Source organism: Mchenga conophoros, linkage group LG6 (genome assembly GCF_057382185.1).
Source record: "Mchenga conophoros isolate Kocher_MC1m ecotype Shallow Benthic linkage group LG6, M_conophoros_male_GT1.1, whole genome shotgun sequence".
NCBI lineage: Eukaryota > Metazoa > Chordata > Actinopteri > Cichliformes > Cichlidae > Mchenga > Mchenga conophoros.
The window spans coordinates 17,283,698-17,311,141 of NC_140531.1; the positions used below are offsets into that span (position 1 = coordinate 17,283,698).

The 27,444-nt window shown below is 42.4% G+C and overlaps 1 protein-coding gene across 9 annotated transcripts in view; it reads left to right on the forward strand.

The window, feature by feature from the left end:
• Positions 1-27,444, forward strand: part of lrba (LPS-responsive vesicle trafficking, beach and anchor containing) — a 188,273-nt gene that overhangs the window by 48,892 nt on the left and 111,937 nt on the right. For 7 of the 9 annotated variants that reach the window (XM_085276522.1, XM_085276524.1, XM_085276526.1 and 4 more), the window contains exons 22-34: positions 1,370-2,665; positions 2,834-3,030; positions 3,847-4,000; positions 4,524-4,704; positions 6,321-6,454; positions 7,021-7,128; positions 7,272-7,413; positions 8,096-8,453; positions 13,755-13,924; positions 15,730-15,814; positions 16,095-16,228; positions 16,916-16,977; positions 25,888-25,952. In XM_085276522.1, coding sequence (XP_085132648.1) covers positions 1,370-2,665; positions 2,834-3,030; positions 3,847-4,000; positions 4,524-4,704; positions 6,321-6,454; positions 7,021-7,128; positions 7,272-7,413; positions 8,096-8,453; positions 13,755-13,924; positions 15,730-15,814; positions 16,095-16,228; positions 16,916-16,977; positions 25,888-25,952 — 3,086 coding nt within the window. The remainder of the gene's footprint in view (positions 1-1,369; positions 2,666-2,833; positions 3,031-3,846; positions 4,001-4,523; positions 4,705-6,320; positions 6,455-7,020; positions 7,129-7,271; positions 7,414-8,095; positions 8,454-13,754; positions 13,925-15,729; positions 15,815-16,094; positions 16,229-16,915; positions 16,978-25,887; positions 25,953-27,444) is intronic. The other 2 variants (XM_085276529.1, XM_085276525.1) reach the window with 2 other exon arrangements.

Consider the following 27,444-nt stretch of genomic DNA (forward strand, 5'->3'; position numbering starts at 1 on the left):
ACACAACAAACAGGCAGTTTGAGGATATCGTGCTTCCATAATTTGGGGTTTGCTGTTTGTTGGGACACGAGGAAATAAGCAGAAAATGGATACAGTGGATAAGTGGCTGGATGGTTTTTATGTTAATTTACGTTTTTTTCCAGACTTACTGAGATGTTTAGATTTCCTATAGGACAGATGTTTCTAAATTCTTTTACAGAAGTATCCCCCCCTCCCTTTTTAAAAAAAAATAAAATAAAATGTTTAAATCCATGTAAAATGCCTGATTTGAAGTCTCCAAACACTTTGGCTGCAGCTGTGTTGGCGTTTTTGGGCTAAAAGCAACCAAATTTAGGTAACTAAAAGTGTGGCTGTGGCTCAGAAGCACATTATCGACTAATCGGAAGGCCGGTGATTTGATCTCTGGCTGCTACAGTCTATATGCCAGAGTATCCTTGGGCAAGATACAGAACCCCAGTTTGCTCCCAATGGCTTCATCTGAGTGTGAATGTTAAATGCACAAAAAGAGCTTGTGTGAATGAAACATGTTGTATAAAGTGCTCTGAGTGCTCAAGTAGAATAGAAAAGCAATATAATGAGGCCCAGTTCATTTAGCATATTTGGGTGAAAGGGAAGTGATATCAGGTTATCAGGTTAGCTGCTAATTAGTGAGAAGTACGATGCAAATAAAATACTGCGGTTTCAATCACCTGGACTGGAGCGCATTTCTTACATGGGGCTCATTTGTACAGTTAACTTTGGTGCAAGCCATGCTGTGTGTGAGATAACTATGAGGTGTAAAGTAAAGTAACTTTTTTTTTTTATTTGTCAAAAAAACTAAGTAGTTGTTCTCCAAAAGTTGATACTGTTCATCTGGACGTAGCGTTTTCTGTGGGAGAAATGTTTTGTTACTCATCAGTGACTTCTTCAGTCTCAGCTGACTCCAAAGGTTTCTCCATCTTTGGAGATTTACTTACCTGGATGATTGACCATGCATCAAGACAAACTAAGTAGTTGTTGTTTTAGCAGAGTGGGGATTGGCTCTCTTTGTGGCTAGCTAGACATGAATATCTGATGACCTGCAGTTTTTGGTTGCTTATTGAGGAACAGATCTCACTGGATAATTTCAGTGCTAAATAGGCTCATCATCATTCTTATTAGTAATGGCATCACTGACATGTGCATATTAATACATATTTTGCTTTAAACATTTTAGTGTGTGTTATATTGGCCTGCTTATTTCCTTATTCACACAGAATCATCAGTGGATGGACTGTAATAAGCCAATGAACCAGTTTTTATCATCGAACTAGGCAAACGGAGCAGACTGATAAAGTGTGTGAACAGTACGACATTAGTTTTTCTAACATCACATGTTTTGTGTTTGCAGGTCACCTTTGAGCAACACAAAGAGAATCTGTCCCGTATGTTCCGTCAGTACCAGCATCAAGAGTCCACCGGCACGATTCGCTCCATCTCTGGTGTCAGCCAAAGCTCTGAGACTATGGAATGTGTTAATGGGCCACCTGCAGAGGAAACCGCTCCCTCCACTGTCATTGAGCTGACTGTGGACAAGCTGTCCCAGAAATCCCCTGATTCAGCATCCAGTTCCACCATTACTTCCAGTCTGCTGGAGGTTGATGATGAAAGGGGACAGGCATCCATCACTGTGTCCAACATCCTGGCCGGGGCCAAAGACGAAGAACAAGAGCAACAGCAGCTGGTGGAGGAGTCTACCAGAGATAACTCGGGTGTCAGAGAGGAGACACAAAAAGGTGCTACAGAGCAGTCGAGTGAAGACGTCAACAAAGAGAAAGCACAGACTTCTACTGGAAAAACTGCACAACATGAAACGGCTGACACAAAAGCGGTGGACGAGGGTAAAGTCTCTGCACCATCTGGTAGCGATGATGCACAGGCACCTGTAACAGATGATGAAAAATCTGAAAGTGAACAGAACAAAGGTGACTCGTCAAAGTCAATGACAGAAGACTCTTTAAATGAAGCAGAGGCTGAACCGCCAGCAGCTTCAGAGCGAGAAAACAGCGTGCTCGGTGGAGCTTCGGTCCTCAATGATGACCTGGTTGACGTGTCATCTGTTAGCGACCAGGTCCATCCTAGCGATGCTGATGACAGCCAAGAGGAGTCCTCTTATGCTTCTGCTGCCACCGGAGAGGAAGGTGGGGAAGTGAAGAAGGACGAAGACGAACGAAGAGATGGGGGTGAAGAACAGGAGCTGAATAAGGAAGAAGAAAAAGTTGAGACACAGGAAAGTGAAGTGAAACAGACGCCTTGTGTGGAAAGCCAGACTCCTCCAGCTGAAATACCTGAGAAAAGTGTCACAGAAGCACCTAAAGAAAAAGCTGATGATGAACAGTCTTCCTCCATAGCTGAAACTACAAGCCAGCAGCCCTCAGACACCACACCGCCATCTACAGCCCAGGAGGTTACAGCGGCATCAGACTCCACTGCAGATGTCCAGCCATCAGAGACCAGCGGTGCCACTGGAGAAGAAACCCCATCTGGTGCCGCTGACAGTAGCACCACCACCACCTCTACCAGCTCCGACACTCAGAAGGGTGCAGAGTCTGTCAGCAAAACCAAAGAAATCAAAATTGCCAGACTGGACGTATCCAATGTGGCCTTAGACACCGAGAAACTTGAACTGAAGGAGACCTCTGCAACAGTATGCAATCCACCCCCTTTTTTTTAGCGCTTATGTGTTACTCAGTTGTTATAATAGTTTATTATAGTTTAGGTGTTACACAAAATTGAGCGTTTAAGTTTCAAAGTGTTTTCTCAAAGGTTCGTGTCACATTAAAACGTATGACGTTTGGCTTCCATATTTCTGTAGGAAACAAGCCAAGGTCAGTCAGCAGCTGCTGCATCAACAGCCACAGGAAGTTCTTCAGGCCAGCCAACAGACAGCAGCACCCCTGCACCTCGCTCCACCATGTTTCGCATCCCAGAATTCCGCTGGTCCCACATGCACCAGCGTCTCCTCGCTGACCTGCTCTTCTCGATTGAGACAGATGTCCAGATGTGGAGAAGGTAGGACGACAGTCCGCGGGCTCTGATTTTATTAATGCTTCAATAAACAGAAACACGGATTTATCAACTAAAGATTTTTTGAGGAACATGCAGAAGTTTTATGGGGTTTTTTTTGGTTTGGTTAGGTTGTGATTGACTCAATTTAGCATAAAGACTGGAAAGTGCAAAAAATGCTGGTTTACTGTCTTGTTCAGAAAATTACGAGTTAGCAGGCTTTTAAAAACAATGTAACTCTAAATCTGTAATTGTCAGAATGGTGTAATCTTATCAAATTGTTGAGCAAATAAGTGAGTTTTTCAGTCATTCTTTATCGAAATTGGTTTGTAACAGATCCTGAGCTAGAAAAGTGCATTAGAACTGTGCAATGGGACCAGATATTAAAGTAAGTGTCTAAATAAAAGAAGAAGAAGCCACATAGCTTTACGCTGTGTGAGTGTGGCTTGAGGTGAATTTAGAGGAGCCTTAACCTCCTAAGACCCGAACTCTTCCACGACATGCATTTTTAATTTCTCTTTGATATTTGGTCACATTGGGGCCCGATGAATGTAAAAACAAAGAATTACCAGATTTTATTTTTTTTTTTTTTACCTTTTTTTTGTTTTTAAGAAAAATGTGAGCAACATTTGTTTAAAACTTTGATAGAACAGTGGCAGTATAATGTCCTCGTAAGTGGATATCAGGCCCATGTAGAGCAAAATTGAGTATTTTGGTCTAAATAACCCAAAATGTGATGTCCACATATGTGGACGGCAGGTCCTAGGAGGTTAATACTTCATTGCAATAACTAAAACCATCTTCTTGTCTTTTGCCTTTTAGTCACTCCACAAAGACGATTCTGGACTTTGTAAACAGCAGCGAGAATGTGGTGTTTGTCCACAACAGCATACACCTCATATCCCAGGTGGTGGACAATCTCGTCATGGCTTGCGGAGGCATTTTACCTCTGCTCTCAGCTGCTACATCTTCCTCCGTGAGTCCTTTGCTGCACGTGTGATTTTACGTTTGTATTTGTGTGGCTGTGGCTCCGGTCACAGGAAGTTATCCATCCACATTGACCTTTCCCCAATCACATTAGACTACAGTTAGCTGCTTCCTAACAACGTTAGTTTGTTTTAGTCCTGTCTGACCTCAGTGACAGCCGCTCTCTTGCACCATTCTTTGCTTCTGCCAATGACCTGACCGGTCTAAGGAGCGGGTTCACTTCCATTATAATTGATTTACATTCAGTTGTGTGGGCTCTGTAACCAGATTTCAACCTGAATGTGAAAAATTGCATTTTCACATACCTTGATGTATTTTCAGTGCTGCACACGTTACGTATGTAACAACTTACTAACTGTGATAAATCACTGGTTATTCAACATAAGTCGAGGCTTCTGACCAGGGTAAAACCTGACTGTAATGTTACTTTTGAGAGAAAATGTTTAGAGAGGTTTCCTCATTATTACTTTTATTATTTATATATTTTTTCCTCTTTCTCTCTCGACTTTCAGCATGAGCTAGAAAACATCGAGCCCTCCCATGGCTTGTCAGTGGAGGCTTCGGTCACCTTCTTGCAGCGCCTCGTCAACCTTGTGGATGTTCTTATTTTTGCCAGCTCGCTCAACTTCACAGAGATAGAAGCTGAGAAAAACATGTCATCAGGAGGCATCCTCCGACAGTGCCTTCGCCTCGGTATGCACCTTGTCATTATTCCTGAGCTTCTAACTAGCTTTATTTCTCTTGTTTGGTCCTCTGCTTTTTTTCTGTCTTGCTGAGTTTTTACATGTGTAGCTGGCTTTCAAGTGAATTTCCCACTTCTGTTTCATCCTTTTACTAACCCCACCCCTCATCCCCCTCCCGCTCATTGATCCACCTTACATCAGCTGGCAGCAGCCTGCTGTATTAGCCCCAGTCATGGCTCCCTACAGTGTTTTTGACCCTCTCTTCTGTATTCTTCCTCTCAATCTTCAGCTCCAGCTCCCACTCGGATCCCCCTCGCCTCGTTCACCCCGCTCATATCAGCCCTCTCTTATCTTGTTATTATAACCCTCCTGCATGGCAACACTTTAAAATGGCTGCTCGCATGATATAGTGAGTTGTTCATAATGGCCTTGGCTGTACTGTACTGCTGCGTAGCCCGAGGCCTTTGTCTGCCTTCTGTTCCAGGCTATTAAAGTTTCCCCTGACAGCATCAAAAGCCCAGCCTCACAATCACTGAATAAAAGATATTGAAAATCTTACATTATTCATTTAATTTTTTTTTCTTTTGCAGCACACCTTATCAACGCAGCATGCACAGATTAAAAATGAAAGTAGTACAGTATACTTTGTACTTAAGCTATAAAAAAATTATTGAATTTTCTTTGGATATTTAATGCTGCACATTCAGGTATCTGTTTCTGCTTTTAAACACAGTCCAGCCCACAAACAAAACGGCTGTCAAGAGGCCGACTTGTTATCTAAAAACGCTTGTTCCCTCTGATGTCGCTGCTGCTGCTGTGTGTGTTTTACAGGAAAACGATGCCACCATAGCACAGGTTCAGTTTTAGAAAGCAGCCGCTATGAAATGAATATTTGATGAGGTATGCGATCCCCATTGCTGGCACCTAATCTGATTTTGGAAAACTGTAACAAGGTTTTAGCGTCTCCGCCCCTCCCTCTCCTCTCTTTTTTTCTTCCTTTTATAAATGGTCGTATGAAAGAGTGGTCCTAATGGAAAAAGCGAGCCCATTTCCAGACGGAATAATTCCCTCCTTCGTAATCTAAATGCCTCAGAGTTAACATTTGTCAGTTGTCACGCTCTGAGCAGTGGGGGTTGGGAGGGGTCCAAAGAGGAGCAATACATTAAATTACAAATGTTAAGTGTGCCAGTTCTCAACCCACCTAAAGTTGTCGGACAACGAGGTTTTCTTTCCTTTTTTTTCGTCTTTTTTTTTGTCCGTTGAAGGGTGTATCGCGCTGCCTACTCAGCATGTGCACACCCGGCAGTGTCATTTGTTATGGGAGCTGCACACAGTGGATGTGATTCAAGAGCACACCCTTGCACTATGACCTTGGGAGGAGAGGTGGAGCAGGGAAGAGTGAACGATGCTGCCAGAGTTGGCCAGAGCACTGACCTTGTCACGGCCCCGCTTTTTCTCTCCTGTTTTTGTCTCTGCTCGGTCCGCTCGCGGCTCAGTTTTACGTGCTCTTTTGTTGTGTTCGGAGGCTTGTAAATACAAAGACTTAAAATTTTGTGTTCACATCCCCCCGACAATGATTTTATTTGTATGATGTCACATAAGATCTCTTTCTCCGTCCCTCCCTAGTGTGTGCTATTGCAGTGAGAAACTGTCTGGAGTGTCAGCAAGCCCAGTTTAAGAACGGCGCAGACAGCTCAGCCCGCAGCTACACAGCCATGCAAGGCACTTTGCTTGGAACAGCCAAGTCTGCATCTGCGCAGGCAAGTACTTGAAATGATCACCTTAACTTACATTTTCTGCTGTTTTAAATTCCTCTACCATCAAACGCAAAATAACATCATACTTTTCAGTGACCGGTTCCCACATTTGTGCTGATTATCTTTTGTATAACGCACATTTTTGTCCTTCTCCTGTCCTCAGTAGGCAACCAGAAGGCGCTTTGCCCTTTGTCCTGTTCACAAGTGTTATTGCATTAGCTCATATCTTATTATGTTACCACACAGGTTGCTATTTGTTACACTAGACTAAGCCCTTTGTCATTGCCCCTTTGATTTGATACAGTGACTTCCAGTAAAAGTCATGTTGTTCTTCCCTGAACCGGGTGTTAAACCTCATTTATAATGCAGTGGCTCTATAGAAAAGCCATTATGTTAAGGACACGGTCTCAGGAGGGATAGCTTCCCTAAGCTGTTAAACCTTACCCTGCTCCTTGAAGGATTAATAAACACCCAGAACGGTGTAAACGTGCACGTGCGGTTTACACTTCCCTTGCAGATAATAATACATTTCACATGATAATTGCTTGATTTTTAATGCGTGCATGCAGAGTCCTGTTGATGCTGTGACAGGTGGCATGTCTCCAGTGAGAGATTTAGACCGGCTGCTTCAGGACATGGACATAAACCGCCTCAGGGCTGTCGTCTTCAGAGACATTGTGAGTTGTCCAGCAGACACGTTCGCATGCCTGTACACAGCACTCATAACGTGTATGAAATCACCTTTTCTAGCCTCCTCTAACCTCTGGTGCTTTTCAAAGAGGACGCACGTACAGATTGTTTAGTGTGTTGTTTGTTTCAGGAGGACGGTAAGCAGGCTCAGTTTCTGGCTCTTGCCGTCGTCTACTTCATCTCAGTCCTCATGGTGTCCAAGTACCGTGACATCCTGGAGCCCCACAATGACAAGAAACACCCTCAACGCTCCCAGTCTGCAAGGAGTACAGGTATACAGAACCTTCAAGAAAAAAAATCATCTGACGCATTTATGTGCATCAGAATGAAGCAAGTTGTTGTTTTCAACAACTTGAAAAGGATCTATGAATCCTGACTTTTTCCTTTTTTTCTTTTTTTTTAAATAAGTGGGTTCATGTACTGCATAGTGTTCGACTATAAAAAAAAAACAAACAAACAAACAGCTGCTAATCATCTTAAGAAAAATTGTTAAAGTTTGTGTATTTTTATTTGACCTGCAGATTGTTTTGGTGTGCGTTTCTCCTGATTGTGATTGTAACTTGCCATGTAAATAAATCACCTAATCTCACACACATTCACACTGATTCATCAGGAGGAACCTGAAGTTCAGTATCTTGCCCAAGCAGGGATTGAATCCCCAACCTTCTGATTTGTAGATGACGTGCTCTACCTCCTGAGCAGGGTGTATGCCACAAAGAAAAAAATAGTTCCATGATAATTCCTCTGTCCCCGCCCTCTGTTTTTGATACATTAAGCATTATTAGACAAGTGCCATGTAACTCAGTCAATTTTAAGAAAAGAGACATTTCTGCTGTGCAGCCAATATCTCAGTAACGGGTCAAATCTAGACGACAGTCCAGAAGAAAAATATGTAAATCAGGTTTCCCTGATGGAATTGGATACTCTTATTTGTTATTATTTATGTCCTCACAGATAGTGTTGCTGTTTCAGGTAGCACAGAAGGAGAGAACGGCTTCTCTCTGCGCCGCTATGATTCCGGCATCGGAGATGACCACACCTCAACTGCCGCAAGCGACGCAGATCTGTCATCCTCCGGTGGAACTCACGCTCCCGATGCCATTTCAGAGGCCTTGTCCACGCTGTCGTCTGAGGTCAGACCTGCTATGTCTGCTGACTCAAAGGGTAAAAATGTGAAGGACATTCTGCGCAGCCTGGTGAGCGCTCCAACTGATGATATCGTGGTGGATCCAAGCCTGTTGCCGCCAGCGTTCCTGGGAAGTGTGAGCGATGCGGCCAGAGAACCATCGCCACAGTTCCGCTCTTTTGATAGGTGAGGGTGTGAACATGGATTGACATACACTTAAAAAGCACATATGGTGTTTATAGTCTCAACGTTTGCATTTGACAGTTCCACGGGATTTTACTCCCAACATGACTGCGGGAGACCTTTGAAAGTTAAACCTTGAATGCATCTTTGTTTTATTTCCTTAGAGGGGGCTTTAGAGGATCTTGAAAAGCATTTAGTAACAAAAGCCCCTTTGGACTAGGAGTCTTTGTTGGTGACGACTTCTCTCTTTACTAAGGTCCTCACCTCATGCAGACTTCCTCCTTTCAAAGAACTGTTTTAAGACGGAGAAAAAGCTTTGAGGAAAGCTTTTGTCTGTCCCTGTTTAACAGTTATCAGGGGTTCCCTCCTTTCTTAAAGTAAAAAAAAAAAAATGTGTATAATTTGCGTTATCTCCAGCGGTATGGGGTGAACAGTCAGGAGTAAGGCTTCAAAAGCAGAGCAGGGTACTGAAGTCACAGACGGGCTCAGGTGAGGGAGGATGGTTACTGGTCTGGTTTGCATTTGGAGCGCTGTTTCGCACATAGACTTTTACAAACGGGTCGATTTTGGCGGGGGTGGGGAGGGTAAAGAGGGAGAGGCACAGAGATGGGAGAAGTGGGAGAAGGAAGCCGTCACGGGGAAGCGTGTCAAGTCAAAAGTTCTCACGCACCAAAGAAAACATTTCTACATTTTTCTCTTTGTCACTCACAAACACGCTCACACTCAGTCAGTCTGCCTGCCCCCCAACTGTGGGAATTCCACGGCATCTCTGTGATCGCGTGTCTTTATCTGAGGAATGCTTTGTCAGGTCTCAGGGCGCTCCTCATATCAGGGGGATTAGACTGGCTCCTGTCCGCTGAGCACACTCAGTAGGAAGAGAGGACGTCAGGAGAGCTGGAGAACGTAGACTAACAGCTCACTTGCTGGTTATGGGAGCCTCTGCATGCAGGGCACGCTGACAGTAGACTTTACCCCAGTTACCTTTTTATTAATCACTTGCACATCTGCACAAAAAAATTAATATCAAATCCAGGTGGAGGTTAACAAGTCCAGACTTTTATATTATTTTAAACTGAAAACCAGCATCTTATTCATATTATTCACACAATATTCAATCACCAGAATTATTCTTTAAGCAGAAAAAAATCAATGAACTCTTTGGTCTATATTGTATGATTATATATTAGATAGTATTATTATTATTAACAATAACAATTAATTGGGACTGAAGAGAATTTTAAAAAAGTGGATACCACCAAATGTTTGGCTTTATTGATTGATCAGTCACTTCAGCTTTTAGTGTGTCCTGCACACACTACTGTCTGTCAGTGTGCCAAGTTATTTTGATGCCTCCGAGTCAAAACTACCCCTCCCATTCATGTCATCCTCTGGTTTTAAGCCTATATTTATTCTCGGTTTACTGCTTTTTATCACCCCGCTGTCTCTCAACCCTTACCAATTACCTCTCGACACATGTAGATATGTTCCAATGGTGTTTATTATCTGTTGCAATGACTTTATCACTGCTCGGCATCTCCCGCTAACCACTAAGTCTTCCAGGGACACGAGTACAAGCCAGAGCTGACATTCTGCACTGACATCTCCTGCCAAAACATGGCAACTTTCTGCTTGCCCAGAGGGTTGGATTTATGAGACCAATGTATGAAAAAAGCCGGGATCTCCCAGATAAAAACTGGAGGCGGGTCAGAGGGTGAAGTATCCCTGCAGATTTATTTACTAGTGGAGACGTGCTGGATTTCTCCCATGCATTTCTCAGCCATGCCCCTGTTATGACAGCCAGTCTGCAAATATTTGCTGATACTAACCAGAACTAAACAGTGTCATTGTACGAGTCTGTGATTTAGACTTCATGGTTCGGCAGAATATGTGAGTGTTAGACAGTGGGATATACATGGTGCGGTTGTTTGCATTCCTGGCAGCAGGCTTTGCATGCATGTGAGAGCTGATGTACAGATGAGTTTTGTTGATGATTAAATGTTGTTAATGTACTGCTGGCGGTAAGCGTGTCAGACATGAGCGCAGCTCTCAGTCAAGGCCTACCTTTTTAGAAAAGTCAGTTAATAAAGACGTTGTCGCTTTGCATTGGAGTTCACCTGCAGTGATGTACCTTGAGGAAGCTTGAACCCACTTTAGCTGGTATAATAAAAATCACACATTTGTGTGCTAGTGTTAATTGCAAAGATCCATATTATATCCGAATCAGGACATAATGATAAATATCTGCCATTGTTTTTTAGTACATTGCTTTAACAAAATTGTCAAATATTGTTGTGATTACAAGACAGTAGAAATTAAACTGGGAAAAGATTTTTCATATATCATTTACTAAAGAATTGAGCCACCAATGAAAACTGCAAGTATATAACACCTTGAAATTGATAAAGCGAGGTCTAATATGCAGTCTGGTTACCACAACTGAGATTTGTTAATGTTTTATTTTAATATTTGTTTGACAAACATAAAGACTGAGCTCTTTTGCTCCTATTTAATACCGTAGTTTTAGATGGTTGCTCTCGATCATCTCCATTTTTAATAGATTATTTAACATCAAGTAACACAAGAGAAACTCAGTTGATAATATAAACAAAGGACAAGGGAGTTCCCCGGGTCTTCTGTCTTTAAACCCAGGATTACTTGAAGATGTTAAGATATGGGCTTTGTGAGCGGCGGTCCTATTACGGCTAATAACAGCTTTTTATGCTTCCTTGGTTACTGTGTGTAAACATGTGTCTTTCACTCTGTTTTGGATAATTAACAAAGAACGGTTTACCCCCTTTTAAACCAGTGTCTTCCATTGGTTTAATGAGGCAGTTGTTTTTGTGGGCACTTTAGTTGATGTTGTTCACACTTACAGATCACAGATAACATCAAGGTACCGACTCCCGCCAGCCGCAGCTCCATAGGGTGAAGATGTGTACAAATGTGTTTGTGTGCGTACGGTCAGTGTTGTTGTTACATAGTGAAAGCTATGATCAAAGCTTTGCTGGGGTGCACTCTTCTCTCCATCGTGTCAGTCTGAGGTAAAGTCTCCAGAGAAGAGTATTTTTATGTACATGCAACTTGAGACAATTTGTTATTCGGTCTCACACTTGTTTTACCTGAAATAGCAGAGTTTACTGGAGTCATAGCTGCACTTAGCCATAGTAGGTTAGACCTTCTAAATAATTCAGCCACACACACACACACACACACTTTCTGCCCTGGGCTCCTGTTTGCGGGTTGAGTGGGGCCGCTGACGGCTGATTAATCGACTGGGGCGGCCCACTCATGATAAGTGTGGCTAATGACCTGCTGAATAATTCACTGAGCCTTTGCTGAGGAACAGATGGAAGGCCAAACACATATGCAGACATGCTCACTGGCAGACTTCTTCACACTCGTGCACTCGAGCATTTATTTGGACACTCATGTGTGTGCATTAAAATATTTCTGAAAACATCCACGCACACTTTCAGCCTTCACTCAGCAGGGGTGTCTCTCCTTCTGTCTCTGCTGCTTTTGACACCCAGGGTGCTTCATGTCAGCGCCACCCTTGCTTCTTGATACCACCGTCCAGTCCACTCACTATCTGAACAGAAAAAAAATGACCAGATACTTTTATCTCCACTCTTCTTGCCTATCAATACTGATTTCATTCTCTTCTGTCACTACTTCGGGTTTTATGCAACACGTGGACCTTGAGTGGACCTTCCATCTGTCGAGCATTCCTGACACAGTTATTATTATTATTTTCCCTCAAAGCTGTTAAGATTTAACAGCTACAGTAACTTTTAGTAACAATAGATCTGATCAGCTGAGCGCATGCTTTGACACAGCAGCCAGGTATCTGTCTGCAGTACAGAGAGCCAACTATCCTCGTGGGTGTGTGTGCAGGAAAGAATGCACATACACACTCTGAAACTGGGGACGTGCAGGAATGTTTGCAAGCTCTTGTGTTTGGGCCTCTTCTTTTTATTGCATATTCAAATTTGACGTATTCTTGCATGTCTTGTTAAAACCTGCATTGGGTCGTGTTTCTGAGAGGGGAGCAGTAGCCAGGGATTAGACCCTGCTTCTCCTATGTCAGCACTGATAAGCAGGGCCAGGCTCTCTTTGATATGGCCGCTGGTCTGTCAGAGCCCTGGTCTAAACTGACAGCTTATCTACATGCTGCTCTCCTCGCATCTGCTGTTCGCCGGATGAGAATTGAACTCCACTTACTCGTACCACATCACTATGAGAAACATTTCCTGTTACTCCACAGGAGGGACCTCTCAACAGGCAGCATCATTGTTACAGAGAAACTCAATGTACATATTTAATCTAGCTGTCAGTGAGGTGTTTTTTGTGATGCTTGGCAGTTGTTTTTTATTAATGTCAGGATTTGTGTCTAAGGATACATTGATTGTTTTACATTTTTAGAACAAACAACTTAAAGTTGTCATTTTTAAAATCAAGTGTGGACGCAAACCTTATTTAAGGCAAAGCCAATGTAAGAGCCAAGTCTATCAGGACATTTTTCATTTCAAAATGTTTTTTTCTTTCCTTGAAATAACCTGAATTTGAGCAAAAAAAAAAAAAAAGATCACTTATTTGTATTTTTTTTTAGAAGGTTTTCTAGAATAACTGAGATATTATAGAAGTATATTATTATAAATGTACTGCTTTGGTAGACTAAATATCAGGCATCATAGTAGAAGTTGCATTAATATCAGATAACATGCAGCTGGTGTTATGTGATAAAGCAGAAGATGACATCTAATAAAACGGGTGGCTATGGCTTAGGGGGTAGAGATCATCTGCTAATTGGAGGGTCGATGGTTTGATTCCTGGCTGTTAGAGTCTGCAAAACTATTCAGTAGTATTCACATACTTAACCCCAGTGCATTCATCAGAGGGTGAACGTTAGATAGAAAGCACTTCGGCACACTTAAGGATGTTTTAGATGAAGCTTGATTTCAGTGTAGCCAAACTGTAGTTTCTTCAAGTTTTCTCAAAGTAGTATTGTTGACTAAAGAAAAATGTATTTAATTAAAAGTAGAAATGTCCAAATAAAACAGTTTTTTTAAATGGAGACATTACATCAGGTGTCCTGTTTTATGGTAAGATTCAGTGGGCTACTATTCTGCTTATTTAAATTGCTCATAATTACTCCTCTACTCTGTGTCAGTGAAGGTTGTGGTGTTGTTCTAGTCATGCTGTGTGCAAAAATCTTATGAAGGGTTCTGTGAATTGGCAGCATCAGCTTTTTCTTCCAGTTGATCTATGAGTCTTGATAATAAGCGCTTTTTCTTCTCTCTACAGAAGCGTCATCGTTGCACCAAAGAAAGCAGGAGTGATGCCATCTCCAGGCACTTCCACCCCCGTCCTGGCAACCGCCTCCGGCTCCGTGTCTGGTGGGACACCTATCGATAGCGTCTCTGTGGTATCTTCTAGCGACGCCTCCCAGAGCACCTCTGCAGACTCTGCAGCCTGTAAGCACACAAACACAAAACCGGACTGCAGTATTGGCAGAGCAGCGAGGGCAGCTAAGTCACAGGGTGGATGAGTGTGCTGAGGAGAAAGTCAATATTTATTTAGAGATCGTGCTTCTCTGTATGTCTGATGGAATAATGGTGTTTGCACAGTGTAATCCAGTTTCTTCAGGCTGGAGGACAGCATGAGTAACACTGATTCAATTATTTAAAAAGCTAAAGCAGTATCGAATGTGAAAAAAATAAAAACATTTGAGACAATTTTAGGGCGGTGCTCTGCCAGTGCCAGGGCCCATCGTGCAATTACACAGAAAATGATGTGAGTCTACACAAAAATGTAATGGGTTAGTCATCAGGATTACGCAGAAACAACCGAAAACAAACTGTACTAATCACACTGGAACATGCATAACTGTAACAGAGATGCAATAGAGTGCATTTGGAAAGGGTGGGTTTCATGTATCAAGGGACCATTCAAGTGGGGGGAATCAAACGTAGACATTAGTTATTTGGCATTTGTCTTAACTAACAGGCTACTGGGACATCCCAGTATTACAATAATTCCAGTAGGAGAAGGAATAAGGTGAATGGTGACTGAATAAAACAATATATTAAAGTCATACCTATCTTAGTTGATTCATAAGTGACATAAATCAGCAGTTTTTGTCCCCTTTCTGTGTAAAAGTGTAATGTTTTTTTTTTGTCTGTGTGTTTAAGAGAGGAGGGTTTGACATGAGTATGTGGATTATGTTTTAGGACTTTTGGGTGCGTGTGTGTGCTAGTAAATAATTATAGCTTAGCTGTATGCACAGACTGCTTGATGGCACTGAGAAGTGTTGAGTAAATATGCTGTGTGTGTGCGTGTGTGTGTGTGTTAGTGGGGCAGTGGGAGGACTAATGGAGACGTTCATTTACTCCTCTTTGTTTGAAGGAGCTACTTCAGCTTGAGAGGGATACTCTCACCAGATCCACATGGCGCTGTTTAACACCTTACACACACACACACACACACACACACACACACACACACATTCCAGTGCACATTACACTGTGTCATTCCTGAAGAGTTATCCCTGCACGGAGACTGTCCTGGCTGGAAAAACAAGCCCACTGAAACACCAGAGGAATCCCCCTCCTCCATATTCAGCTGGGCATTAGCTTATTTATGAGCCACAGGGAAGTGAATTTACTGCAAGATCAATCACACGCGGACTTTGTACCTCATGTGCCTCTGTCTCCAGAATGAAGTCGAAAAGCACCTTTTAGTTGTATAATGAAACGGTCAGAAAAGCAGCCCTGAGGGGTAAATTGGTATGTAATGACTTAATGAGGGGAAACAAGAAAACATGAAAATAGAATAATAACAATGAATGGAGTTACTTCTTTCATATTTAAGCCTTTGTCTAACATATATTGTTTCCATCTACGAATAATTCATCTTTAAAGTGTAACTGAAGCAGAAGATAAAGTGTTGTCATCCTTTCACATAGAAAGATTTTTCTCATCAAACCCAATGAATTATACACTGTTATGGGAGATGTATTGTGCTCAGAGTACATCATCCACTATCTAACTATAAAATGATACTTGTACCCCCACATACTCAACCATAAATCCACCTATTCTATACATTTGAATGGAGACCTCTGTATTATTTCATAAGAGGCATGTTTCTTCACAGGTTTATGGTGCGACCTTGGTCATATAATGTATTGCTGTGCGCGCGCGTGTGTGTGTGTGTGTGTGTGTCCCATTCTTGTCCAACATCCAGACTAATAACAGAGTTCTTTGGTTTCTCCCTGCAGCAGGCGGCCAGGTTCCAGCCAGCACTAGCCTGCCATCTGTCCCCCCACTCTCCCCTGTGACCCAGAACACAGCCCCCAATATGAGGTGATTCATCTTCTCTCTCTCTTTCTCTCGCTCTCTTTTTCTCACACACATGCACAATCAGCTGTTTATGCACATGCGCTTACACAATCAGTTATTTATGCATATGCTCTGATTATTGTTTTTGTCTTTATTCCATATTTTTTTTCATCATATTAAAAACACATTTTTGCTGACGGTGTATTTTTAAAAGCATCTTTTGTGAGTTTTCAAAGAGTTTGTTTAGCCTTTTGGCCAATTACTGTTAAATTACTCCGTCCGCTGTCTGTTTTGTTTTTTTTAGTATCTCGGAGCGTTTGGAGCATGCCCTTGAAAAGGCAGCTCCCCTACTGAGGGAGATCTTTGTGGACTTTGCCCCTTTCCTCTCTCGCACTCTGCTAGGCAGCCATGGACAAGAGCTCCTTATTGAGGGCACCAGTGAGTAGAAAATTATGGAAATTCCTTAGAAGTCACATCATCATTTTAGATCATCTCACAAACCTCAACCATGCAGGGATTCTTATTTAATTTCAACAATATGTCCAGGCTATTGTTAATCCAATATTGTGATGAGTCGCGCTGCGCCGGTAGCCGTGCTGAAGGTTTCCAGGGGGCCAGGTCAGAGGCCAGGCCACTAATAGCAGTGTTTGGGATGTCTGCTGCCACCAAACAAAATGGAAAGTTGATTGATAGCTGTAAGGGGGGGCTGGAAAAAATAGGGTGGGGCTGTATGTGCATGCATGTGTGTTTGCACGAATGTGATGTTACATGTGTCTCTGTGAAACACGGAGACACATGAAACATCCGCTGAAGCGCACTCTGGACACTCTAGCGGCCCCCTGCCCTCTAAAAGCCCAGGGCTTGCCATTAGGGATCAATGGGACATATGCTAGCCAGGCCTGTAATACAAGGCCCAAATATGTATTAGTTTACAGTAACATCATGTCGGCTCATTAGGCCCATCAATACTATCCGCTCCCTTGCAGATGGCACAAGGTTAGGTAATCCCTGATGGTTAGCGTGTGCTGTCACAGAAATCCAGAAAGCTGTTTAAAATCAAACACAAAACTTTTTCTTGTTTCATATGCCATTATGTCTGACTCCCTTTACTTTATATTTCTCCAGGTCTGGTGTGCATGAAGTCCAGCAGCTCAGTGGTGGAGCTTGTCATGCTTCTGTGTTCCCAGGCAAGTCTGGCATCTTTATCTTTCCTCAGGCCTGCGCTCTGCTTTTCCAGCAGGCTGATTTATCAGCCTCACCTTGAGTGCAGTAAATTCACAGAGCCTTATCTCTCCCCCACCCTACCTTGTCTACCTTTCCATATTCACCCTTCCCCTCGTGAGGGCAGAGCGAAGGTATATTTGGCCGCAAATATTGGTTGGAGGGTCAAGGGTGGGCGACCTGTCCGCATCACCTTTTGACCTGAGCGGGGCCCTTGTGGCCTGGGCCAAACTGATGAGGAGGGATAATGTAGATTTGATGGTGCTTTGCATTGATTATCCCTCTCTTCTCTGTTGTCTTGTGGGTGTTTTGTTGCCAAGTTTATTTAGCTGCTGCTGGATTCATGAATACTAATTTAGGGATCATAAGCAGGCGTGGGCAGATCAATGATCGGGGTTGTCAATACATCACTTCAGGACAGCTGATTAGTATTTAGAGACAGAAAGCTACTGAAGGGCTTTACCATGTGCAGACCATAAATGCAGCACACGGTGAGCTTTACATTTAGGGTGAATTTAGTCTGTGTATTTTGCTTGAAAAACACTTATGTTCATAGTACATCAGAAATAAATAAACAAGAAGTTGCCCTCACATGCACAGCCAGTGACAAGGACAGCAGATAATAACTCATCCCAGGCCGTGTTTGTGTGCATCTTTATCGTTTTTAAAGAACCTCATAAAAAAAAAAAACAAAAAAAAAAACGACACGCACACAAAAAACAAGGTTTCCAATAATACAAAAGCACATCTGATTAATGACACCCCTCTCACTGCTCCACTCGCCTGTATTTTTTTTTTTATCAGCTTCATTTCCTAAAGAAATAGCTCCTGTCGTTTCGTTCCTGCACCCTTTAACCTCCATACGTTTGTTTAGTTCCTATAGTTCACTTTACTTCTTCTCAAAAAAAAAAAAAAAAAAAGCTAATACAGTCAGATCACACATCTGTGTGGATGTCAGTGGCCATGCATAAATTGGGGCTAGTGGGACTCGGGGAGGGAATGTGAGCCCCGTAATGTCCAGGGACGATGGAATAGCGGGAATGAAAGCTAGATAGAAAACCAAAGAGAGAAGAATGACAGGCTCTAATGCACCTATTTGTCATATCTGTCAGGGTGTTGTTTAATGCTAATCTAATCAAAGGCAGAATCTTGGTGATTGTTCCACTGCACAGCTCATGCCACGCTTCCCCCTCTTTGGTCCCTAGCCCAGGCTATTTCTTCTTTTTCTCTGAGCTCCAAGCTATCCCACCCAATTTCCAAAACACACACACACACACACACACACACACACACACACACACACACACACACACTGTTTCAGTCGGAGGACCAGGGATTGGACAGCATAGTGTTGATTGCATCAATAAATCATCCAACCAAATTCTCTTACAGCTAATGCAAATGTAATTTTATTGTTGTGTAAAGGGGAAGAGGAGGGGGGCCTAGAAAGGTAGGGCCAATGCACTGCCTCTCACAAGGGAAAAGAGGAAAAGAGGGACAGACTTTCCTCTGGGCTAAATTACAGTGTATAATTATGTGTGTGTTGGTTCCCCTTGTGGGGCAGGGAGAGTGGGCCAGTGCCGTGATTGATGACGTTATTTAGCAAAGTTTGTTGGGCCCTCTGGCACAGGAAGCGCTCAATTGTCTTTACAGGAAGTGCCTCTGTGGCCATCTTGTGACCCCCCCCCCCCCCCCCCCCCGCCTTCGAGTCAACCAGTGGAGCGAGTAGATGGAGATGATTTTGATTGATTTTTTTTCTTTCTTTCTTTCCCCTCTCAACCCCCATGCCTTCATCAGAGATGTGACGCGATACCGTCTCTGTGAAATTTTAATTAATTTCCCAAGCTTTGAGATGGAGTGGAGCCAGGGTGAAGGGTCAGGAGGCTGGGGACTGCAGAGCAGTTTTTAATCAGGGATCCTATGAAAGTTGCATTGGCGGCCACATCAGCTTGGCATTGAGGAGGGGATTGTAAACCGCTGTTTGATGGTACCCCTTTTCGAGACGAGTACAACAGCGCTCCCAATTAAAGGACCATTTTGATAAGACATTAACTGTTGGGGTGGCATACTGCCCTTGTTCTCAGCTGTAATATTGATCTTCACACACTGCTGAATATACAAAGTGAGGATTAATGATCATAAACTCTGGCTTTAACCACTACTGAGGACTACTCAATATAGGGGAAAAAAAAAGCTGACTGTCAATTGTGTTCTTATTTATTCAGTATTTATTGTCTTTAAAGGCTTACAGCTGACACTTTCCCATTATTGTGTATTTGGGAGGATATGGGAGATTAATTTTTGACCTATAAAAAGTCGAATAGTGAGTCAGATTTTTTTTTTTTGTTTTACACTCTTAGTTTTTGTTTAACTAACTGTATATAAAAGATGTATATAACATTGTACCACAAACGATTGGCTTGTGGACTTCCATGTTGAAGCCTTTAGTTAAAATCATAATTGTGACTAAATATAGCCAGAAGTTATCAGCTGTTTGTGAGCTGCATCCAGAAACTTTATAGGTACAATTCACATATATTACCTATGAATCTTAACTGATACTAGACACTAAGCACGAGGTCTTGCACTTTTTCGTCTTCCCGTTTTTGTCGTACTCACAGTCAACGTTTCGCTTCCCCGGTGCAGTTTTTGAACTCGCTTCTACCAAAGATATCTGATTAATAAATAATGCACTGGGACGAGAGAGAGAGCTTTTCCTTGTGCTTGCTGCCATCCGTCGAGAGCTTTGAGAAATCATCTCATTGGATACTGGACAGTCTACGATGAGCAGGGGCTCATTAATCTTCTCAGTAGCTGCATTTGTGTCCTGTAGATCAGCCATTATTGTCCGGCACCTCTGTCAGACCATCCATCCTTCTGCCATTTATCAGAAATGCATCCTGTACATGGAGTGGAAAGAAGAGAGGGAGGGAGAGTGAGTGTGCTGTGGGCTCGTGGAGTGTCGTTTTCATGATGGTCAAGACTGGGTGCAGAAGAGGGAGAAAGAGGGGAAAACTGAATACTGAAACGAGGTCATCAGGTGGCTCTGCTATGCTGTCAGAGGTCTGGGCCTAATTTACAAAGCACTGAAAAAGCAGCTTTAACAGTGTCAGTGGGGAAAAAGAAAAAACACACTGAAAAATGTCCCGTATGATGGATTTTAGATTTTGTAAGTCCCATTTCCTGAATCCAAAATTCTTTCAAAAGCTATATATCTGTGATATATATGGTTAGCCATGCTAGCAGCCACCACCTCTATACTCTTGTTATTTGATCCACTACTTTGGTCCCGATTGACACTTCTCGGACGCCTGTCAATCTCTGATTTAAGTAAAGCGTTTCGTCGTGGCCGCTGATGCAGATAATCCTTAAATTGTAATTCAATAACATCGGTGTTAACCCGCTAATCCAATGACTGTGCATCATCATATGTTCCCAGTCCGTCTCACCAAAGTTAACCTGTTTAACAGATGGGCACCTCTCCTTCAGTCTGCAGGGAGAAAGACATTGACTTCCCCAAACACTTGGCTGCTCCTGACCTCTGACCCTCTGACCTCCAGGTTAGAAGTGGAGAGCTACTTGGGCGCAGAAGTTTAAACCCACGGAGTCGGGGAACAGTTCGGGAGTGTACGCTCATGAAAATCAATAGCATAATGTGAGAAACGAGGGAACGGGGAAGTTGAAGCCTTGACGGTTACTTTTGTCCACTTTATATTTTATGTAACAGGTTTGTTTTAAAAGTTACGCTTGTGAAAGCCGGTCCCATGTTTGAGTTGCTCAAATAGTCATTTATTTCTGTCAGTGAACATTGTTTCTTCTTCTCTCCCATAAGCGATGGATCAAACGCAGGCCGTGTTGAATGAACCACTTGGGGAGCTGAGAGAAAAGTGAGGAATGTGATGAAACCAAGGGACAAAAAAATACTTTCTCCATCGTTTTTCGGCACAGTCAGACCCGCACCCCATCGTGCTGTTAAAGAGGCACGCAAGGTTCAAGATCAGTGAAAATCAAAGTGTTATTTTTTTCCCTCCCTCTCTGCTGGCCCTCGCTCCACGCTTTGCTCCAGTGCCCCTTTACAGCTGTGCCACGAGGCTCACTGTCCCTGCCATTGCTCTCTAGTTCATAGGACAATATCATGCTGCATATTCTTTGAAAGTTTCACCGACCTTTGAGGCTTAGAGAAAACACAGTAACGCCAACTGGCACTTAATCCTGCAGACTCCCCATCGTTGCCAACTATGCAGCCGCAAAGGGGGCAGCGGGGTGCGTTGTGTTGGAGGAGCTTAGGGTCAAGGAGGGCTTCCTGACAGGAAGTGAAGTCTAGCTGAGAGGAGAAAATCAGACAGGAGACTCCTAAAAATATTGAGTGGCTTTTAATTTGGCTCCCAGGCGGATTTTACTGTGAACTGGGCTTCAAGTCGCACGAATGGCCGGTTATTTATACGCAACATAATTTTCTTTCATATAAATGAATTTCCCTCCCCTCCCGACAGGCACTCCTAATGCAGTGTTTTCTTACCTGTCAGGTCCCTTGTTATAAGACCTTGGAATGCGCTTCTGTTTTTCCCCTCGCTATCCTCTCTCAGCTAACCGGTTGTTAAAATCACGACCCGTCGTCTTCGCGCACATTTTCAGTAGGAATTCACTCGCCCTCGTTTATGATCTGGGACGGGAGAGGTTCAAATATTTGGCATGATTTAGCTTTAAAGTGGGAATCTTTACCTTGTGTTATTCCCAAATCCTTAACTTGGAGATCGCACAAATCGCCTTGTGCGTACAAAGTTCTTTTTATAGCTTTATTTACCATTTATTTTGTGCATTTAGCTTCCTGAATAATTAGTGGTGCAGAAACAAAGTTTGTTTGGGGAACAGTGTTTTGTTTATGTGTGTCTTTTTCGGTCCTTGGTTTGCCATTGCCAGTCCCGGTTGATCCTGCAGTCCTTGTGCAATGGGCCGTGAACTGCTACTGTACTATCCCACAAAACATTTCCTGCAACACCGCAGAGCTTCCTCAGAAGAAGTGGGCATATAAAAGGCCCAAGAATTGCCATTTTGTTCATTTTCTCCTAGATCATGCTGCAGTTAGAGAAGCTTGGAGCCAGCATTTTGGGGAATAAAAAACAACCCTTTTTCAGTCAGTGTAGTTAAGAATAAACCTGTAATGATTGCTCAAAATTGTCAGTTAGAAAAAAACTTTTTTAATGTTTTGTTTTCTGGAAAATTTATACAAATGTTGTGCGTTACTGCACTGAAATGTCATAAAAATTACATTTGGACGAGGTGATGATTTCATTTCAACATGTGTTTGATTTGGACCTGAAACGGCTGCATATGGTGTTTTTAAATATTCCTTTTCTCCTCACACCATTAAAATCCACCAGCTGAACTGCATATCATATTACAGAATAAGTTTAAAAGAAAAAAGAGGAAAAAGTCAGTTTTTAAATAACATACCACTGGCTTATAAAATGCTCTGTATATATTTATGTATTCCCCTTACATTTACTTTTCGTGCAGAGTTCAAGTGGTTGTAACATATGTTTTGATTTGTCTGTTTGGGGTATGGGGGCTTTAGGCTTAGCTTTCTCACTCTGTGTTAGTATAGCCATGACAGTGTGATCCCATGAAGCTCTCGGAGACCGAGCAGTATAAATATTTGGACATCAGTAAATATTCCTTGGGTTGTGAATTTGATCACGCAAACACCAACACGAGTGTCTGTTTTTCTTTAAGCAGATAGCATCTGAACATGCAGATGTGGATTGTTGAAAATGTACACCAGTGTTAAGTTATTCATACACACAAGCGCAGCAGACGCAGCATTAATAACAAACTACCGAGCTTCCGTATTAATCAGGTTAAAGAGCAGTATATTTTTAGAGCCTTTTTTTCTTTTTTCTTTTGCTTTGACTTCTGCATCCACAGGCTCTTTCTTTTGGTCATTGTTAACATCAGGTCACTTCTCATAAACATTTAGATCTCAGTTTGTTTCCTTGTCTCTCCCCCACCCCTCTTTTTTTTTTTTTTTTTTTCGCTCAAATGTCCAAATCAGAGTGACAAAGTTGGCTGCCGCCACCTGCAAGCGGCATGCCAGTGATCAAAACGTTTTTGGTTTTTTTTGGTTTTTTTTCTTTGAATGCGTGCATTTTATTTGCATCGGTTGACTTTTTTCTCTCACTGTTCAGTTAATGTGGCAAAAAAAGACATTAAACAGTGAGGCGTTTGAGTAAAAGGGGGGAGAGGAAAAATCAGTAGCTTTTAGCCTCTTTAATTTAGCTTCTGCTGCTCTGCCACTTATGACATGCAGATTTATGCTCTTGCCGTCTCATCTAAAGTTGTATTCCCCGAGCCTTTCAGATCAACAAATACTTGTGATTATGAGTGATGCCACCGAAAAGCACAACTGACTTATTTATTATTTCGACAGAGCCGAGACGGTTCTTTCTTCGGTGTTGGAAAATGTTTTCCTTGTGTTGTGGCGAGTCTGATGTTTGAAAGGCGATTTTGCTCAGGAGGTCTGTGTTTTCTCACCAGTGGTAGTGGTATATTTAGAAGTTGATTATGGATAATCAGCTGTAATGACGGAAGTGCATGGCATGTGTGTTTAGACTCAATGCCATCATCATGGAACGCAGAGCAAACAGAGCTGTCTTATTGACTTGAGATTTAGACATTAGGCATTTTCATGAACAGATTCATGCATAGCAAAACATAAATGCCGGTAAAGTGCATTAAACGTGTGCACGATCTCTCTCTTTCGATCGCTTTAAAGTCGGGATCAAAGATCGGCTGCCTCTCTCGCGCGTCCTATCATCTGTTAGGAGGTCAGGTTAAAGGTGAGAGGTCACAAATGGCTGCTTGTATCCTCTCATCAGGAGCGATGTGGTCACGGCCTCTATCGCAGCCATAAAAGCTGCGACACTGCTGACCAGGGCAGCCAATATCCAATATTCTATCACTGACCTGTCCCTGTTTCCTTTTTGTCACTGGGAGATGTCCCTCAGATCAGGGTCACTGCTTTTTTAATTCAACTAGAGGAGCCATTTCTTGCCCATAATGACACCATTAGTCTTGCTATCACCTTTGTCCATGTCCCCCAAAATGCCAATGGTCTCTACGCTTTTCATCGAGCCTAATTTAGACGCAGAGCTTATCCCGGCCACAGATTCAGATCCAATCTTTATTACTTCAGGATAATCTTTTACTTTCTAGAGTCTGGCATCAAAATCTTTAAGGCTTTAAAGGCATAAAGGAAATTTTATGTCACCGCTTTTCTGGTTCTCCAGAGCACGACTCTATTTACAGCCCTGCTTCCTGTGGTGTTTATTTGAAATCCAGCTCGCACAGTCTGGATCAGTTTAGAATATCCACACAGCCACAGGCTAACACTCATGGTTAATGTCCTTCAACTACAGTCAATGCTTCAGTTAGAAGGCCCCAAGGCTACTCTGACATGCTTCCTCCAAAGCAGTCCTCAGCCACAAAACCCTCTCCCAGAAACGCTGTTTCCACTCCCTCGCCCAGACTCGTATTCCCTCTGTGCCCTCTTGTATTTGGAATGTATTGTAAACACGGTCAATGCCAATATGGTCCTGCAGGACAAAAAGCAGTTATGAACTGAGGTTAAGTGTAAGGTTGTTTTGTATATGACGTGCACTTGGGCACAGAGTGATGGTGCACAGGCGTTTCAGAAGAACGGTACTCTTGACTGCCATGTGATTAGTTTTGATGGGCTTGTGCTTAAAAATTGCACAGGTGAGAAAATCTCGACGCACCCACAGATATGTGTGGATGTGTATTAGAAATTCTCGTAAACTGATCTTTCCTTCCTCCTCGCAGCGCTGATATTCACGTCCCTGCGGGCTCTCTATGGGGTTACTGAAAAGCTAGTCTCTGTGTAAACACACGATTTCCTCTATCAGCTCCAGAGATGATGACAGCCGAGTTTAGGCTTATACGCAAGTTTTTCACTTCATAGCTGTTCTGTGTCTCTGTGAAACGATTAAATGGAAATGATAAAAATTAGTGGTTTTGATTACTTTGGAATAAAAGTGTCTCCAAGTCTGAATAAATTGTGGATCACAGTTATTCTCACAGTAGTAACTGTTAAACATTTGTCAACTGATGGCAAGTTTTAATGTTGGTTAACAAAAATATTAAGAATGCAAAGAAAAAAAGAAGTCCAAGCTTTGAATAATGATTTTTGTAAGAGTAGTTTGGTGGTTTAGGTCTCCAACCTGAGAATTTTTTTGTGCATTTTTCTCCAGCTCCCCTGAGAGGAAGAAGGGGGGGAAACGCTGTGAGCTTCAGACAGCCCCCCGTGACCTTGTTGCTTTATTATTCTTTTGACGGTTGCGTTGAAGGTGTTGAAATGTGGAACAGAACATGAGAGACGATGACCGGCCGAGTTTCCCTTCTCTCGTTGTCCCTTCGAAGTTGAGGATATAAGGCGCACACGGCTGCGGTTGGATTGTTTAGACTGACACCTCGAACCATAACGCTAGTCAAAGAGAGGAAGAAATGTGTGTATTTACTTGTGATAAATGCACTCTCAACACGGCTCTTTCACTGCTGCGCAATGGTGGGCTCGCATATTATGCAGCCGGCGCTAATCCAAGCAATTCTTAATCCTTTTTGGATCATGTTTTATGTGATATTAGGGGCCTGTAAAGAAGTAGCTAAGTCAGAGGGATTAAAAGCTTTACATGGAGCTACTGTTTTTGTTCAAACTAAATTCACTTTGACCCAGACTAAGAAAAACTCACTTATCTTGTAAACGTATCATTTTTGCCTCTTGCTGCTGCTAATGTATAGCAACAGAGTTCTGTACTATTGTAAAAAGTTGCATCAGTAACATGTTGATGTTTGTGTTGCAGGAATGGCAGAACTCCATCCAGAAGAATGCCGGCTTAGCCTTTATCGAGCTGGTAAACGAAGGCAGGTAGGTAACTCCGACCTGCCTCTCTTTTTGCAGCAGCACTAAATTATCTCTCCAACCTCCATTCATCAGCCACTTTCCAATTTCACCTTCCTCGGATCGCATCGTACCCCTCCTCCACTCGGGCACCCGAGATCCTCAAGGCCCGTGCAATATGGTGGCTGTTCAAGACAACAATCAATGGTTGAAAAGCGCAGAGGGACTTAGGGGAGTGAGGATGGAGGACCGCTGCGTTCAAGGGTCCATTCAATACCTGCTTATCCCAGTGGGACTTGGGGAGAGAAAGAGGGTTTAGGTAGAAGGTGATAGGAGCTCTGAGTGCTGGTTCCTCTGCAACACTTGGGAAATCGCTCTTAATTTGCCACTCGGGCCTTTCTGCCTGAGCCTTTATCTGTCGGCTACCATCTCTGTTTTTCAATTATTCCCACATATGAAGCTTCATTTTGCTAATAAGAGGTCACCCTTCTTACTCTGGCTCCTTTGTAGTATTCACACTCAGTTTCAGGTTGGTAGAGCAACACTTTCTATTATTGATCCTCAGCTTTTAGAATTGGCAGAGGGTAATCCCAAGTAACACAAATGAGATAGCAATGTTATCATTTGACGTGTTTGTCTAAGAAAGTGTTAGAAAATTACTTTCCAGACTTTGCTGTTATGATACATGTAATATATAATATAATTTTTCAATCAATCTTTATTTATTACAGACTCATAGGAGGATAAACAAATAAGAAATACACTCAAATCGCAGTCAACCCAAAAAGTACTTCAGCTATTAACAACTTTGGCGTTTGTGACATATAATAATTTTAAGCTTAATATACTTGATATTCTTAATACGTTATCTATGTATCCATCCATCCAAGTTTTAAGTATGTGACACTTTTCTTTGGGAAAATAGATTCAGAAGTGGAAAACCATCCTACGTTGTGAGTATGCTGTACTTTTCAGGGATCGGGCTATATTATGATGTGGATTAATCTTTCCTTTTAACATCCTAATTTTTTTGCATAATTAATTAATATTCATTATGTCAATGTACATGATGGATTTTCTATTATTCAGCTGTCAATTACTTACAGTGTAGTTTGTATCTCCTTTCATGTAAAACACCCAGAAGTTGGACATGGTTAATATATAATACAGCTCACACCCTGAAAAGTACAGTTACTATATGAGATGGAGATGTATATTGTTTGGTTTTCACTACTTACAACAGTTAATGTAAGTAAATGTATCTTTTTTCTGTAAAAACCTGACTTGTTAGCCCCTAATTCTAGTTGCCTATAAGATTTACACCATTTTCTGTCAGTAAAGAAAATAATTTGGTGCAGCTCTGCTGGATTTTCTGGTATGCAGGTATGACCAGTCCATCCAAACTGCTTTTTTCCCGAATTTTCTTTCCAACAAGATTTTAAAAGTTCTTCTAAAGTGGCACGTGCTTAATATGATTGAATTTTACAACCCTATTTTAACAGGATTTGACCACATGTGC